The sequence below is a fragment of the Mauremys mutica genome, chromosome 6 (genome assembly GCF_020497125.1).
Source record: "Mauremys mutica isolate MM-2020 ecotype Southern chromosome 6, ASM2049712v1, whole genome shotgun sequence".
Classification (NCBI taxonomy): Eukaryota; Metazoa; Chordata; order Testudines; family Geoemydidae; genus Mauremys; species Mauremys mutica.
Window position 1 is genome coordinate 45,556,857 of NC_059077.1, and position 13,905 is coordinate 45,570,761.

Sequence of the window (13,905 nt, forward strand, 5' to 3'; positions counted from 1 at the left end):
AGACAGAAGCACCCGCCGCCAAAATACCGCCGAAGACCGTCCATGACTGAAGGACTCTCTGCCGAATTGCCGCCGAAGACCAGGAAACAAAATGTCGGGACAGATGGCGTCCTGACCGTACTCTGACATATACCTGTGTATTACATTATTTTTGTCTATAAAAACACAAGGAATACTGAAGTGATTATAACACTAATATATAAACAACCCCCTCTATTTAAATTTAATTGACGTTCTCTCAAATATCAATGTATTACAGAACTCATTGCAAACCATTGGGCCTTGCAGCAGAGGTCTTTGGTGTTGGGTTGGAATTGCAACAAAGCAGGTGGACATGGCCTCTTTTTAGTGCTAGTTTACCTAAAGTAGCTAATCTAGGGCAATTAATCATAGGTCTGTTTTAAAAACAAGAAGCTTATACTCTGAAAAATTATTGTAAAAATAGATTTGTGGGATTGGATGCTTATCTCTTAATGACTGCAGATCTAGTTTGGTCATGAATAAAAAGACAGCTCATCTACCTGCTGGCTCTGCAGACTACACCTAGAATCTAAGGCTGAAGCTCTGTTTTACCCAGCTTGCCACATCATCACCAGTAATAAAGATTTATTAATTTGGTTGATTTTTCTTTTACTAATCCCAAACTAGATGTTTGGGATAGTAAGAATGTGTATTAGTCACTAAGAGAGTAGATCTGATTCTAAATTCACCCAGTGAGCCGATCTCTTTATTGAGAAGATACCATTTTTTCACTTAACTCCTTCATCTGAATGTAGTCAGTCTCCCAAAGAGCAACTTTGAATTAATATTCCAGAATGTAACTGGGGGTTGGGAGATGAAGGCATTTCAATCAGGAGAATAGAATCTCCAGTAGTTCAGACTTTTAAAGTACAGTATGTTTTTCTGCTTTAGGTTGATTCTCAAAAAGGCAAAGACATCCTAGATGCCCATGCAAGCACTTCTGAAGGTAAAAATAATGTTGAACATCAGTATTATGGTTCTTACATTTTAGTAGGGTGATAGCCCATTTTCACCATTACTTTTAACTTCTCTGTGCCTTGATTTAGTCATCTGCAAAATGGATAAAATACTAATGCCTCTTTTAGAGGTGTTTTGAGGCCTAAACAATGTTTGTAAAGTACTTTAAGATCCTTGGATGAATGCTAGTATTATAAATTTATTTTGGTCTGTTTAAAAAAAATCCCATAATGAAATGCTTTTTCAATTAGGCCCTGCATATGCCTACTTTTATGAAAAATACTCAAGTTATTCTCTTACTATGTGCAGATCCATTAGGTATGCATATTCTTTCATTTACATTCATTTTTTGTATCTTTAAGAGCTTGATGTTACACCCGTTTCCACTCGAACACGAAGCAGTCATTTAAAACGTCCCAGGATAGGAAAGAGGAGCCAGGAATCTGAAACTGAAACTCCTTCAGGAGAGGATGAAAACCTTCTTTGGATATCAGGAAGCAGGTAATGTGTCACTTTTCATTTTGCAGTTTCAGTGGTGTCAGAGCTGTGGTGTACCTACTCATGTGGTACAGGCTATTTCCTATCCCATTAGAAAGCAAAATTGATATACCCTCCCTTTCCCTGCTTTAGTCTGATTTGCTGATTACTTTAAAAACAAAACTCTAGTGGGGAAAAAGCAAGCTGCCGACTCTGAAGTGATCACAACAAAGCAATGGTTTGTGTTTCTGTATAAACTCGGCAGATTTTGGGAACGATATTAACAACACTCTGGTGACAGTTGCAGATTCAGCACTTTTTATGGTACTGAAATCTTGAAGAATCTAAGTTTAAATATACATCACTGTGAGAATGTTCTCAGAGGGGTGTGTGTGGTATTTGTAAAATGGGAACATACAGAACTTTTTGTATTCTGATTTATAGCTTGTATGGTACAAAAACTCTTGAAAGGCCACTGAAACCCTGAAACATTAATTGCACAGACTCCCATGGAGAATATTAGCGTTAATTTAAAAAAGCAAACACAAAAATACTAAACCTCCCTAACTGAAATGAAGAGAATTTTACTGGTTAGGCTCTGAATTGCTAAAATGATTACCAGGATTGAAAGGAAATTAGTTGTATTCTGTTAAAACTGCATCTCTAGTGGAGGCCAGGGAAACAAGAGGCCAAGTCACTTCATCATAGTAATTGGAATGTAGTTTGTGTAAAAATCTACATTCCTGCAGCATGTCCATCTGGTATCTGTTTTCATGACTTGTTGGGGAGGGATAGGTTTCCTAACTGAAACCTGATCAAGTTCAAAAGACTTAGTGTGGCAAGCGGCAGTCTGGTGAATCAAATTAGCCGCGGCAGCGCTTTAACATGGCGTTGTAGTTGCGGCAAAGCACTGGGAGAGAGATCTCCCAGTGCTCTAAAAAAACCACCTCCACAAGGGGAATAGCTGCCAGCACTGGGAGCACGGCTGCTGGCGCTGGGACTTGCAGCACTAAGGGGTGTGTTTTTTCACACCCCTGAGCACTGCAAGTTTCAGTGCTGTAAAATGCCAGTGTAGACAAGCCCTAAGTGGCTTCACATGTCTTGCATTATCCAGGGTCTGCTTTTTACTTTCCTTGTGAATAGCTAAATGGAATCAGAGATGATATGCTATTATGCACTTCTAGACGATATGCTACTGTAAAATGGACAGTGTTTGGAATATGTAAAATTTATTGGCAATCAGTGCTTCGAGACTTGTAGCCACAGATAATTGGCTAGTTGGATACTTGGGAGCTGATGACTATTCTTGAAAATCAGGATATTAGGGTTCGTAGTAAAAATTTTGTGGCACCACTTCCATAATCCATCTTGAGAAACTGTGGTGTGTAGTTACAGAACACTTGTGAAACAACTGTATACAAGTCAGTTGTGCACAATATCATTTCTTCATATATAAAACTTAAGTGCACTTAAAGATGAAAAATTCCATCATCCCAAAAATAAAAAGTGAACATTTCCGAGACCTCATTACCTATTGGCTACAGCAAAGCTGTATTTTTCCAGACAATCTACGTTCTGTCTGCTATCTTGAATTCTAATCTAGGTAGACGTTTTGTAAGCCATATGAAGTTAATGATAATTGTTTGAGTAGCCTTGTAAAGCTAACATTAAGTCACAAGACTGATAGTGGTATACCTGGGGGTTGGGAGAAGCTGGGTCTCTTTTCATGGGGTCCACTTTTTTTTTTTCTTTACAGTTAAGGGATTATCATTTTATAACTTCATAAGCTTGCAGCCCTCATGAAGGTGTTCTTGATTTCTAGCTTTGAATTCAATGGAAGGAAGATAGAAGCCTCTTTATATATTGGTGCAGCAACAGTCTAGTTGAATAGCTATCTAGTTAGGAGTTGGCCATTTTCAATATGTAATTGTATTTATTTAGCTGGGTTCCACACACCTATATGATGAATGTGTATTATACTAATTAACTTACTGTGGGAGAAAGTTCTCATTATTTAATGGTGTCACTGAGATTGTTAACCTAAAAAAATTGAGTGTTTTATTTTCTGTTGCAGGTTGGAACCTGTAGCACTTACATCTGAAAGCTCAGAAGAGTTAGTAGAAGAAACTGAAGAAAATGTAGTTGAAAATGAAGAGGAAACAGTAGTTGAAAATGAGGACCAGTTAGTATTGGAAACACAAGAGTTCTGTACATCATCACCTGAAAAACAAGATGAGAAAGAGGTAACAGCTAAGACTGGTTGAGGTTCAGTGTAAATAAGGCCCAGGTGGTGATGGTAGGCTTGAGGAAGCTTTCCATCCACATCTGAGCAGGAGATTGCAACTTTTGTGTTAAGTGTGGTCTTTGCTACCATGATATGTGCCTTTGGCAACTCTATATGAAATTATTGCATTGCACTTTATGTGGGACGACATCTTAAATCCATTTGGAAGATGAAGCTGGTACAGAATTATGGTTAGGGAAACTTCCTCTGTACTTACTGTGAACATTAGAGTCCACAAGAGCTTCTGTAAGGTGAATCCCCAGCTAGCTTGTTAACTCTGGCAGCACAAAGTAGCTGGAGCAGATGTCAGAATCTGGTCTAATATCTCTAAAGAAAATTAGATGATCCTTGAGGAACCAATGGCTTGCTTTATTCCAGAGACTTCTGTAAATTTTGAAAATGCTTGTTTTAATTCTTGGCTTTTTTTCCAAGCATAAAACATAAAAACAACAACCCTGTTTGCACAACAGTTTTACTCTGTAACTGAAGTTAAAGCTAGAAGTAACATAGGTGTCTTGGTAGAATCAATGTCTATGCAAAAGTTCTGCCTCTGAGTTTTTTATGCTGATGTTTTGAACAATGGTTGTGCCCTAGCTTGACTTATGAATGTCACTTTAGGAAACTGAATCAGAGCCACTCAATGGTGAGCTAACAGAAGGGACTATCAAAACATCACTTATGACTGAAGAGGAAACAGCTAGTGAAGTATTAGATGGTGAATCAAAATTACAGTCTGACAATCCAGAAGAAGAATCTTTAACTCTGTTTGTTCCGTTAACCCTTGACCCTTCAGCTAAATCTTCTGAAGACACTGCATCAGATAAGGTGAGAGAAGTGCAACAAAATGATATTTTAGGTCTTTTTTCTGCAATGCATATATTACAATTATTTATTTAATAGGTATAGGCCATGAATTACTTGTAAAAGTAGTTGTCAGAATGTATGGCAAAATCCATAAATCAAATAAGGCTGCTGTTTTAGTAATATGCAGTAGCAAGGAATCTGTGTTCATTAAAACTAAGGAAAATGATGCTGTGGTCCAGTTTCCCTTAGCAATACTTAAATACGTCTCTAGTATCTTAGGGGAAGATAGCCACATTCAAAAAGCCATCCCTCTGTTGTGGCTAGTAATTTCTCTCAATGCTTAGATTTGATAAAATGAGTAGGGCAAAATAAAATAGGTTGCACCAATTATTTGCTGGTAAAGTATAAGAAACTTATTTATTTGTAATACCGTAGCACCTAAGAGCCCATGTTCCAGGCCAGGACCTCATTGTGCTAGGTCAGTGGCTCTCAAACTTTTTTTTACGGGTGACCCCTTTCACATAGCAAGCCTCTGAGTGTGACCCCCCCCTTATAAATTAAAAACGCTTTTTAATATATTTAACACCATTATAAATTCTGGAGGCAAAGCAGGGTTTGGGGTCGAGATTGACAGCTCGCAACCCCCCATGTAATAACCTCGCAACCCCCTGAGGGGTCCCGACCCCCAGTTTGAGAACCCCTTTGTTAAGTGCTGTACAAACACAGAACAAAAAGAAGGTCCCTGCCCCAAAGAGCTTTACAATCTATCTAAAACAAGAGATGATGCAGACAGACAGGAGTACAAGGAAACGAGACCGTATTGGTCACCATGTTGCAGTGGTGGACTGTAGCAACTGAACTGTGTCAAGTTTTTTGTAGGCAAGAGTTTTAAGGAGGATAATGTAGTTTTGTGGATGTGTAGGAGTAGCTGCTCCCAAGAGTGGGGAGCAGCATGGGAGAAAGCACAAAGATGCTTGTTTGAAAATTGAACAGTGGGCCATGACGACTGGCATCATGGACCGATCAGAGGTGGGAGTCAACCTTTTGATACTGCATGAGAGATGATAGGTAGGGTGTAGATAGGTCTTGAAGGGCCTTGACAGTGAAGACAAGTAATTTATGTTTGATACAGTAGAGAGGGAGGGAGATCCACGTCCCAAGGAATTTACAATCTAAAGTCACAGACAGTTATAGGCACCAAGCAGAATGCTAACTATTGGAACAAGTACATATGCTTACTCCGCACTAATTTCTCATTGTGCCTCATTGTGCCTGAGTGATCCTCTGAATTTTTGTATTTCAAAGCTTTAGAAAAAATCAGATAATGTCAAGGCCCTAAGCCAGGAAGATGGCTTGTGTGAGGGGAAGGAGAGGCTTGTTAATGGTGCACCCAATGCTGTAAATTGCTGAGTGCAACTCCCACTGCGAGTTGAGGGTGATCAGCACCTTGCAGGGGAAGACTCAGAGTCTGTACCATCTCAAGAACATGTGAATTGTCTCCTTGATTGTTTTGACTCTTATTTTTTCCTCAGGTTATGAACACTACTGATTCAGAAATACTGACGGAGGAAAGTGTATCGATGGAAAAAGAGGGCATTGAAGAGGAGCAGCAAGCAGCCCAAAGGAAGAAATCATCTGATGAAAGTGCAGATACCGTAGCTTCAGTGCCAAAAGAACAACCATCTGATAATGGCCTTTCAAACTCTGTGGTAACTGAAGCACTAGAAGAATCAGTTTCTGAAAATGTGTCACCCAACGTATCATCTTCCTTGGAAGAGCAAAGTGAGGAAGCAGGGCATGACTCACAAGAAACCCCTGTTGTCCTTGGTCAGAGTTCTTTGATAGTGGTTGAACTTGAGGATGTCTCGTTCCAGCAACATTCAGAAGGACAAAAGAACCAATCAGAAGAGCAGTCTGAGGAGTCTTCTGAACAGATGGATCAATATACGCAGACAGCGGCAGAGAGAGCTGCTGACAGCAGCTCAGAAGAAACAGAAATTGAGGTACCAATAGTAGATCGGAGGAATTTACGAAGAAAGGCCAAAGGATACAAAGGACCACCGAAGAAGAAAGGAAAGCCAGCTTAACAATGAAGTCGCTTGTTAATCCAGCTATTTGTAAGTTATTATTTCGTTTAAAATAGGGTATTCTTAAATCGCATGGGACACAGGATACACATGTATTCAGAAGTTTGGGTTGGACTTCCCTTTGGGATTCACCACCTTTCCTCAACTTTTCTTGAATTTTTAACCACTATACAATGAGCTTCATCAGGGTATGGAAGTAAATGGCCAGTCTCCTACTTTATAAAGGATAAATGCTGAATAAATGGAACAGTTGTGCTGGCAAAGCAACAAAATTTGCATTTAAGATTAGAATTGTTAGAAGAAAATACCATCTGTGAAATCCTAAACCCATTGACTTCAGTGAGGCCAGGATTTCACACCAGATGTTTATAAAATTGTGTTTTCCGCTTAAGAAAAAAAACAGGACTAAGGGGGAAAAACCCACATAGACTACCAGAGAATAGAGTAAAAGACTATATGGCATAAATATCGATCTCAGGATATACACAACAACTTACTCTTACAACGTAATGGTCCAAAATAACATGAACAGTGCTATCTATTCTTTCTCTAGTATTGTTTTAGGTGAACTGATTTTCCAGCCCTACTTCCAAATCCCATTTACTATTCATTTGAAAGAGAAACAGCTGAGTCCATGATCTGAAGCACTGTCAAAACAATGTCTAGCTTTGTACAATACAATAATGAAGCTTTTTAGTGGAGCATTAATTATGCTTATATGGTAAGTTATACATTTATCATTTCAAAATTTGACGTTAAGCATACATTTTACAGTATCTACGTTTACTTGTGTTGAACTGCCCATACATTTACAGAACTGTTTGGACTGCCACCCCATGTGCATGTGCTGATTTGGTTCTTGATCATTTTACCTTTGTGTGTCACAGTGCAGAAAATAACTTAACATAACCCTTTAGCTGGAAATGGGTTGAATGGGGAATGCTACCTGGTATCTTCCAAATACTTAGCTGGTACATTCAGCAGCTGTTAGCTGTAATGTCTATCAGGTGCAAGACTCCTGTGAGCCCAGAAATTCCAGGTATACCATGACATTTCATTAGTGTAAAGTAAACATTAATCAGAGTTGCAGCAAACATCTGGGTATGCCAAATTCTTGTCTTTGTGCAACTACCAGAAGATTGTTGCAGTTAGATCAAAAAGTGAAGTAGCCCTGACTCTGATATAATTCCTGGGATAACAGCTTTCCAGTTTGGTTACTTGGATAGTAACACCCAAGCTTGCAGCATTAAGACAAAGTAGGCAGGAAAAAACCCAGACCATTCATCTGTGTTTCTGAATAGTCCCTTTTACCCTATGTTCAGTGATATCTCTAACACATTTGACTCAAAATGCAATGTCATACATTATATATTTTTAAATCGCTGTTTATTTCTGTCCAATAATGAAGCTCCTGTAATAATGGGTAAAAATTCAGGAATAAGAACGAACAGTGGTGCATGCACAGAAAGGAAGAAATGTGACTATTTGTACTCTTACATATTTTATAAGATAGATGAGCAAAAGTTGGCACCTAAATGTCTCAAAATTGAAGGTACCTACTTATTTCTCTTTAGGGTTTATAAATAAAAGGTTCACTTGAATAACATCAATGATCTTTTAATTTTTATCCTCTATGAAACAAATATAAGAATCTGCTTTGATTTTATGGATGTACAGTTTAACTTTTTAGATATTTTCTTATCTTATTTAGGTGGTGAAACACCCTTATTCTTTTAAACTGTTTTCACTCACTTTAAAATGAGGGTGTAGGTTTTTTTAGAGGCTTGTATTGCATATGCTCTGGAACTGGGGTGCATAGAATCATTGAGCTATATTTGGATTTCTTAAAATGTTGCAACTTTTCCTGTCAATGTACATTTGTTGTATCTGAACATTGTGGATGAGAGGTATAAGCAGAACTTTTCTTGATTGTTTATAAATATTCAAGTGAACCTTCAGCCTTTCTAAAACCAATTAAACATTTTCTATAAAGCACACAAGAAAAATGTTCTGTTATGTATGCTGTGGCTTCTCTTTTAGCGCTAAGATTGTTGTAAAAACAGACAGCTGGAAAACACCACATTTTGTTGTTGCAAGAATTGAACTTGTTAGGGGGCAGGGAGTTGACCTAAAAGATGTTTTTTGTGTACAGTACATTTTAAAAAGTGGAGGATATGAATGTTAGGCTGTTAGTTGAAAAGAGTTAAGCTTTGGGAAAGAGTAATAGACTCATGTGTACTTCAGTAGATACTTACAAAAATATCTACTTTTAATTCAATTGTGTTAAACAACAGCATTTTTCAGACCATGGACCCTGGCTTGCTGCATTTAAGGTCTGTTCACTTGCGTGTTTTTTTCCCCACATATGGATTACCCAGAACTAACTTATGCGAACATATCCTGTTTCAGATATTTCCCGTTCACTGAACATTTAAATTTGCAGTCGCACAATTAGCACCAATTATTATTTCAACAGTAAAACTCCACTTGACTTCAGTGGCAGCAAGAGCAGAGTCTTAGGAGTTTAATCTGATTTCACTTAAACTGGTGTAAACTGAGTTACTCATTGATGTCCAAAGGAGTTACACTTGTGTAAAACTAGCAAAACTGAGATTAGAATCAGGCCCCTGATTATTAGGAAGAACTGAATATGGAGATCAGGTGCATAATTAAGAATTCTTACAGCCACTCTGCTGCTAACAGGGATAGCCTACTATTAGAGAAGGATTACACCAGTCAGTTGAACTAAATGTCATATTTGGTATCAGCTATCTTAACAATTAATAATGAGCTGGTGAAATCAAGCTATTTGCAAAAAAAGAATTAATGTCCATTACAGTGCTGAAAGTCCAATTACAACATAGCATAACCTCAAATACCTTCTGCTATACTATTGCAAAGAGAACATCTCCATTTACAACTAAGTATGTCAATGAAGAGTTTAACTTTGGGAAATAAAATAGCCTGTTTTAGGCTTAACAGAAGTAAAACACGGTCTTTCTTGTTTCAGATTATCATTGAACTGTTAGAACTTCTTAAGGTCTTACCACACCAGCAATCCAAAATCAGAACAGTGTTTGATTTTTATACAGTTTGTACCAAATGTTACTAAAACAGGATGTGGAACAATATATGGGCAACTAAAGCAAGCAGTATTATTCTTGAGCCTTACTTAGTCTAGGAACAGAGCTTAAAGAACACTAACTTTTGATCTCTGCCTCACCCTTAGATAAGTGGTTTTGTATTTGAACCTGACATTCGTTCCTGTCTTATTTGTACTGCTCACTAATTTTCATGAAGATTTGCTCTGCTTCCCACAAATTCATATTCTTTTCTTTGTAAAGGCTATGTTCATTTCATGCAGAAATATTGTTTACTGTTCCATCCTGTTTCCCAGAATCCATCACATTAAACTTGCATTCATATCTTTTTTTCAGAAATGGAATTTTACTTTTAGCTTGATAAATGCTATGTCGCTTATTCTTTGCCGTGATCCCCACCTCCACTATCACAATATTCCCTGGACTTCAGTAATTAGGTCTCATTTGCAATGACATCAACACCACTACCTAAGTTATACATACACAAGCAATAAATAGTCTAAGTGTCAGCTTATGTGCTCCATTCTGATAAATGATACACCATTCTCAAACTTTATTTCCAAGGAGATACATTTTAAATTTATTTTCATAAATGTGGTGTTAGGTGTTTTCTAAACATGTGGTACTATGTTTATAAATCTCTTATGGAAGATGTACTGCTATTCTGGATTACAGTGTTAAGTCTTGTTATAGTATTTTTAGTTTTTCCTTTGGTATTGTCTTGATGGCTTTTTGAGATGTTTCAAAGTAGTAATTAAACTTATATTTTGTGACTTTTCCTTCTTGGTTTCAGTATTTGAGTCCCCTCTGCTAAACAGCAAACATTTTCAATCACTCTAGCTCACTAAGGTACAATTTATAGTTCTCCAAATGTCAGTATTTAACTGTTAGCTTTAATCCATAATTTAAATACTACCATGGAACTTTGAAAGCTCACTAACCAGAGTACAGAATAAATACATATTAAAATAACCTAGCTTTATGAATCTGAATTTTTCACCTAATGAAAAATACTTGTCAATAAATCCTAGGATTGCAGTCTTAAAATGTGAACTGCAAGACAAAACTGATTTCCCCCCCTCGCTCCCCACTTTATAGCTTCATATGTCTGCATTTAATTTTCTTATAAATCACTAACTTCAAACTATACCACTGGAGGTATAAGGTACAACTAATAATTTATCCAGTCAGTGCAGTATATTTCATGCATATCTTAAACAGATCTTCCAGAGTTAAAGGTTCTTTAACCTTAAGTTTAAAATAGTAACAAAATACAAATTGCAACGTGATCCTCCATAGACTGGAGGAACAAAAACATAAGTTGAGAGAAGGGAGAAGTCGCACATGTAGGTACTGATCCTGCAACTGGACCGATGTGAACCCCCGTGAGGTCAGTGTAGCGCCACAAGGTGCCATGAAGACACAATTGTGGGAGTAAGTCCTTATTGGCAACAACTGTATCAAGCAGCTAACAGTGGATTGTGTTTACAGCATGAATATGAGAAGTTAAAACACATCTTTGAGATTGTTTTCATAAGCAGAGACCACAATTAGTTGAAAACGTCCCTCTAATTGTCTATCACGTACTGTATGTGAAGATTTAACAAATTCAACTGGCATTTCAGACATGAGATGTGGGAAGGATTGGGGCCAGAGCCTAACATCAGAAAAATGCCCCTCCCCAACCCCAAGCAAATATCAGTACACACTATATTTGCTTGTGATCCTCATTAAATTCAAATCAGTCATGTAACTTCTTTGTTTGTTCATTGTATGAATGTTTGTCTGAAAACTAGTTAACCAATTAGAAGGCATAGTCTTGGGAAATACACTGCTCTGACAAGATTTTCCTAAAACACTAAAAAATTCTTGCTTAAAAAAAAATGCAGTTAAGTCAGTCAGTGCATGAACACAACTTTAGACAGAAGCTTCCGTAGTTATATTGGTACAAAAAATGCATTTAGCTTGATCCATTAATGGCAGTTTCTTATTGACTTAAGTCCCAGTTCTGCAGACACTTGCATTGTGCGTATGCTTCACTTTATGCATGTCAGCAGTCCCATTTGACTATGTAGAATACCTTTTGATATATCTAGTACTATCAACTCCAGGCATTCAGATAAATGAGGCAGGTTCAGAAAAATCACACAGGCAAGAGTGTTTTAGGCATCTTGGCCCAGAGCTTCAAGGGTCTTGACATCAATGGAAGTTGGGAGCCTAAATACCTTTGGGAATCTGGACTCTTTTTTCTACAAGTATGAGGGCTGGAACTTTTTTTTTTTTAAATGAAAGCAGATTATGAAATCACCTGACACAAGGGGAATGGGGCTTTAAGAAATAAAATATGGCATGAGCTTGCAACAATGTGTGTAATACAGAGCCTGTTTAAGAGTGGGATTACAGACTGAAGTATGTGCAAATGTTTGCAGGTTTGGGGCCTTAATTTATATTCTATTTTGTATGTTGCCTTCTATTTACAACTCTACCATTATGGAGCTAAAAATGTGATCATGCAGCATAAGGCACTGGTAGTGATATAGTCTACACATGTACAAAATAACTTGTAATTGCAAATTATTTTCTTGTTTAGGACTACCTCTGGCTTCTTAAATCATCAGAGTAAGATGGTTGATGTGTATAATTGCTGAGAATTTGAAGCAAGTATAGATGGAGTAGCTAATGACAAGTCAGCTTCTGAGCTGAGTGATCTTTAACATCTTGGATTGGCTATTTATTGGTGGGGGTGGTGGTTTCATGGACTGCTCTAAAGAACCTGTTCTCCCTCCCCCAACTTCTGATGTAGTGGGTCATCTAACCCAAAAACGTGTATTCCTAAACAGCTGATGGAAGATGAACATGCAGTTACTTGCAGCTTTTAGCATATCAGATTGTTCGTTCCAATCAAATTTAATATGCAAAAATCTGTACAGTCTGGGAGATTGTAATAGAGGGAACCACTGAAGATACATTTTTGGGAGGGGGAACAAAGCTTTGACTAGATCATACCTCAAGTATGAGAGGATCCAGGAATCAGTATTTGTCTAATCCAAAGGTCCCCAAACTGTGGGGCATATCACCCTACAGGAGGAGGGCATAACCTTGAAAAGTTTGGGAGACCATTGGTCTAGTTAGTCTACTACTTGTAACCAATAGTAACTGCACCAACAAGCACCTTTTGAAATGAGTATCTTTTCTAAAATTCAAAATAAAGTTAAAGGTCTAATTTAGCTTCACAATAGCTTGGACACTGCATTAGCGGTGTCCTCTAACACATGAAGCTTGATTGGATGTTTCTGTATGTCCCACTGTGGTTAAAGACTAAATTATATACCGCTTAAACTCAAGTCACTTACTCTGAATAACTCATGTCTTTGTCACTTATTGAAAAAATTCTGTTTCCAATTATTTCAACATGTACAAAAAGGTAGGGAAAGTTATTTTTAAACTTTCAACTAATAGTCTAGGTAAGAATTTTCCTACAGCTTGTTAGTATGTTCATGATCCGACCAACATTACAGCAGAAGAAAAAATTCTTATTTTGAAAGCTTAATTGCTTTCTGAATAAATATTTAGAGTATAACCAAATGGCATTCAAACTAATTTGTGTAAATTCAGGGGTTATTCTTAAATTAATTCACTAAAGAATTTACATTAGAACACTTTAAAAAAATGTTGTCATTGATTTAATTGTAGGTATTGTCTAGTATTTTCCTTCACTTCTGAGGTAATTCAATAGATGGTATATACACCTAGTACAGGGGTCGGCAACCTTTCAGATGTGGTGTGTCAAGTCTTCATTTATTCACTTTGATTTAAGGTTTCGCGTACCAGTAATACATTTTAATGTTTTTAGAAGGTCTTTTTCTATAAGTCTATAATATATAACTAAACTATTGTTGTATGTAAAGTAAATAAGGTTTTTAAAATGTTTAAGAAGCTTCATTTAAAATTAAATTAAGATGCAGATCTCCCCGGACCGGTGGCCAGGACCCGGGTAGTGTGAGTGTCACTGAAAATCAGCTCGCGTGCCATAGGTTGCCTACCCCTGACCTAGTAGATACTGCCATCAGGAAACAAGACAGCAAAGAAATTATGACTGCAGACTCCTCAGTATTCTCTGCCTCCTTGTCTGGAAGCACAGAGCCATGCTCTCAGGCCCTACTTCCTCCTCTGA

General features: G+C 37.4%; 1 protein-coding gene across 3 annotated transcripts in view; it reads left to right on the plus strand.

Moving 5' to 3' along the window:
• Window positions 1-9,786, plus strand: part of FAM169A (family with sequence similarity 169 member A) — a 56,683-nt gene extending 46,897 nt beyond the window's left edge. For 2 of the 3 annotated variants that reach the window (XM_045021779.1, XM_045021778.1), the window contains exons 9-13: window positions 913-967; window positions 1,341-1,479; window positions 3,530-3,698; window positions 4,358-4,564; window positions 6,076-9,786. In XM_045021779.1, coding sequence (XP_044877714.1) covers window positions 913-967; window positions 1,341-1,479; window positions 3,530-3,698; window positions 4,358-4,564; window positions 6,076-6,630 — 1,125 coding nt within the window. In that variant the 3' untranslated portion in view covers window positions 6,631-9,786. The remainder of the gene's footprint in view (window positions 1-912; window positions 968-1,340; window positions 1,480-3,529; window positions 3,699-4,357; window positions 4,565-6,075) is intronic. The other variant, XM_045021780.1, reaches the window with a different exon arrangement.
• The last annotated feature ends 4,119 nt before the right edge of the window (window positions 9,787-13,905 follow it).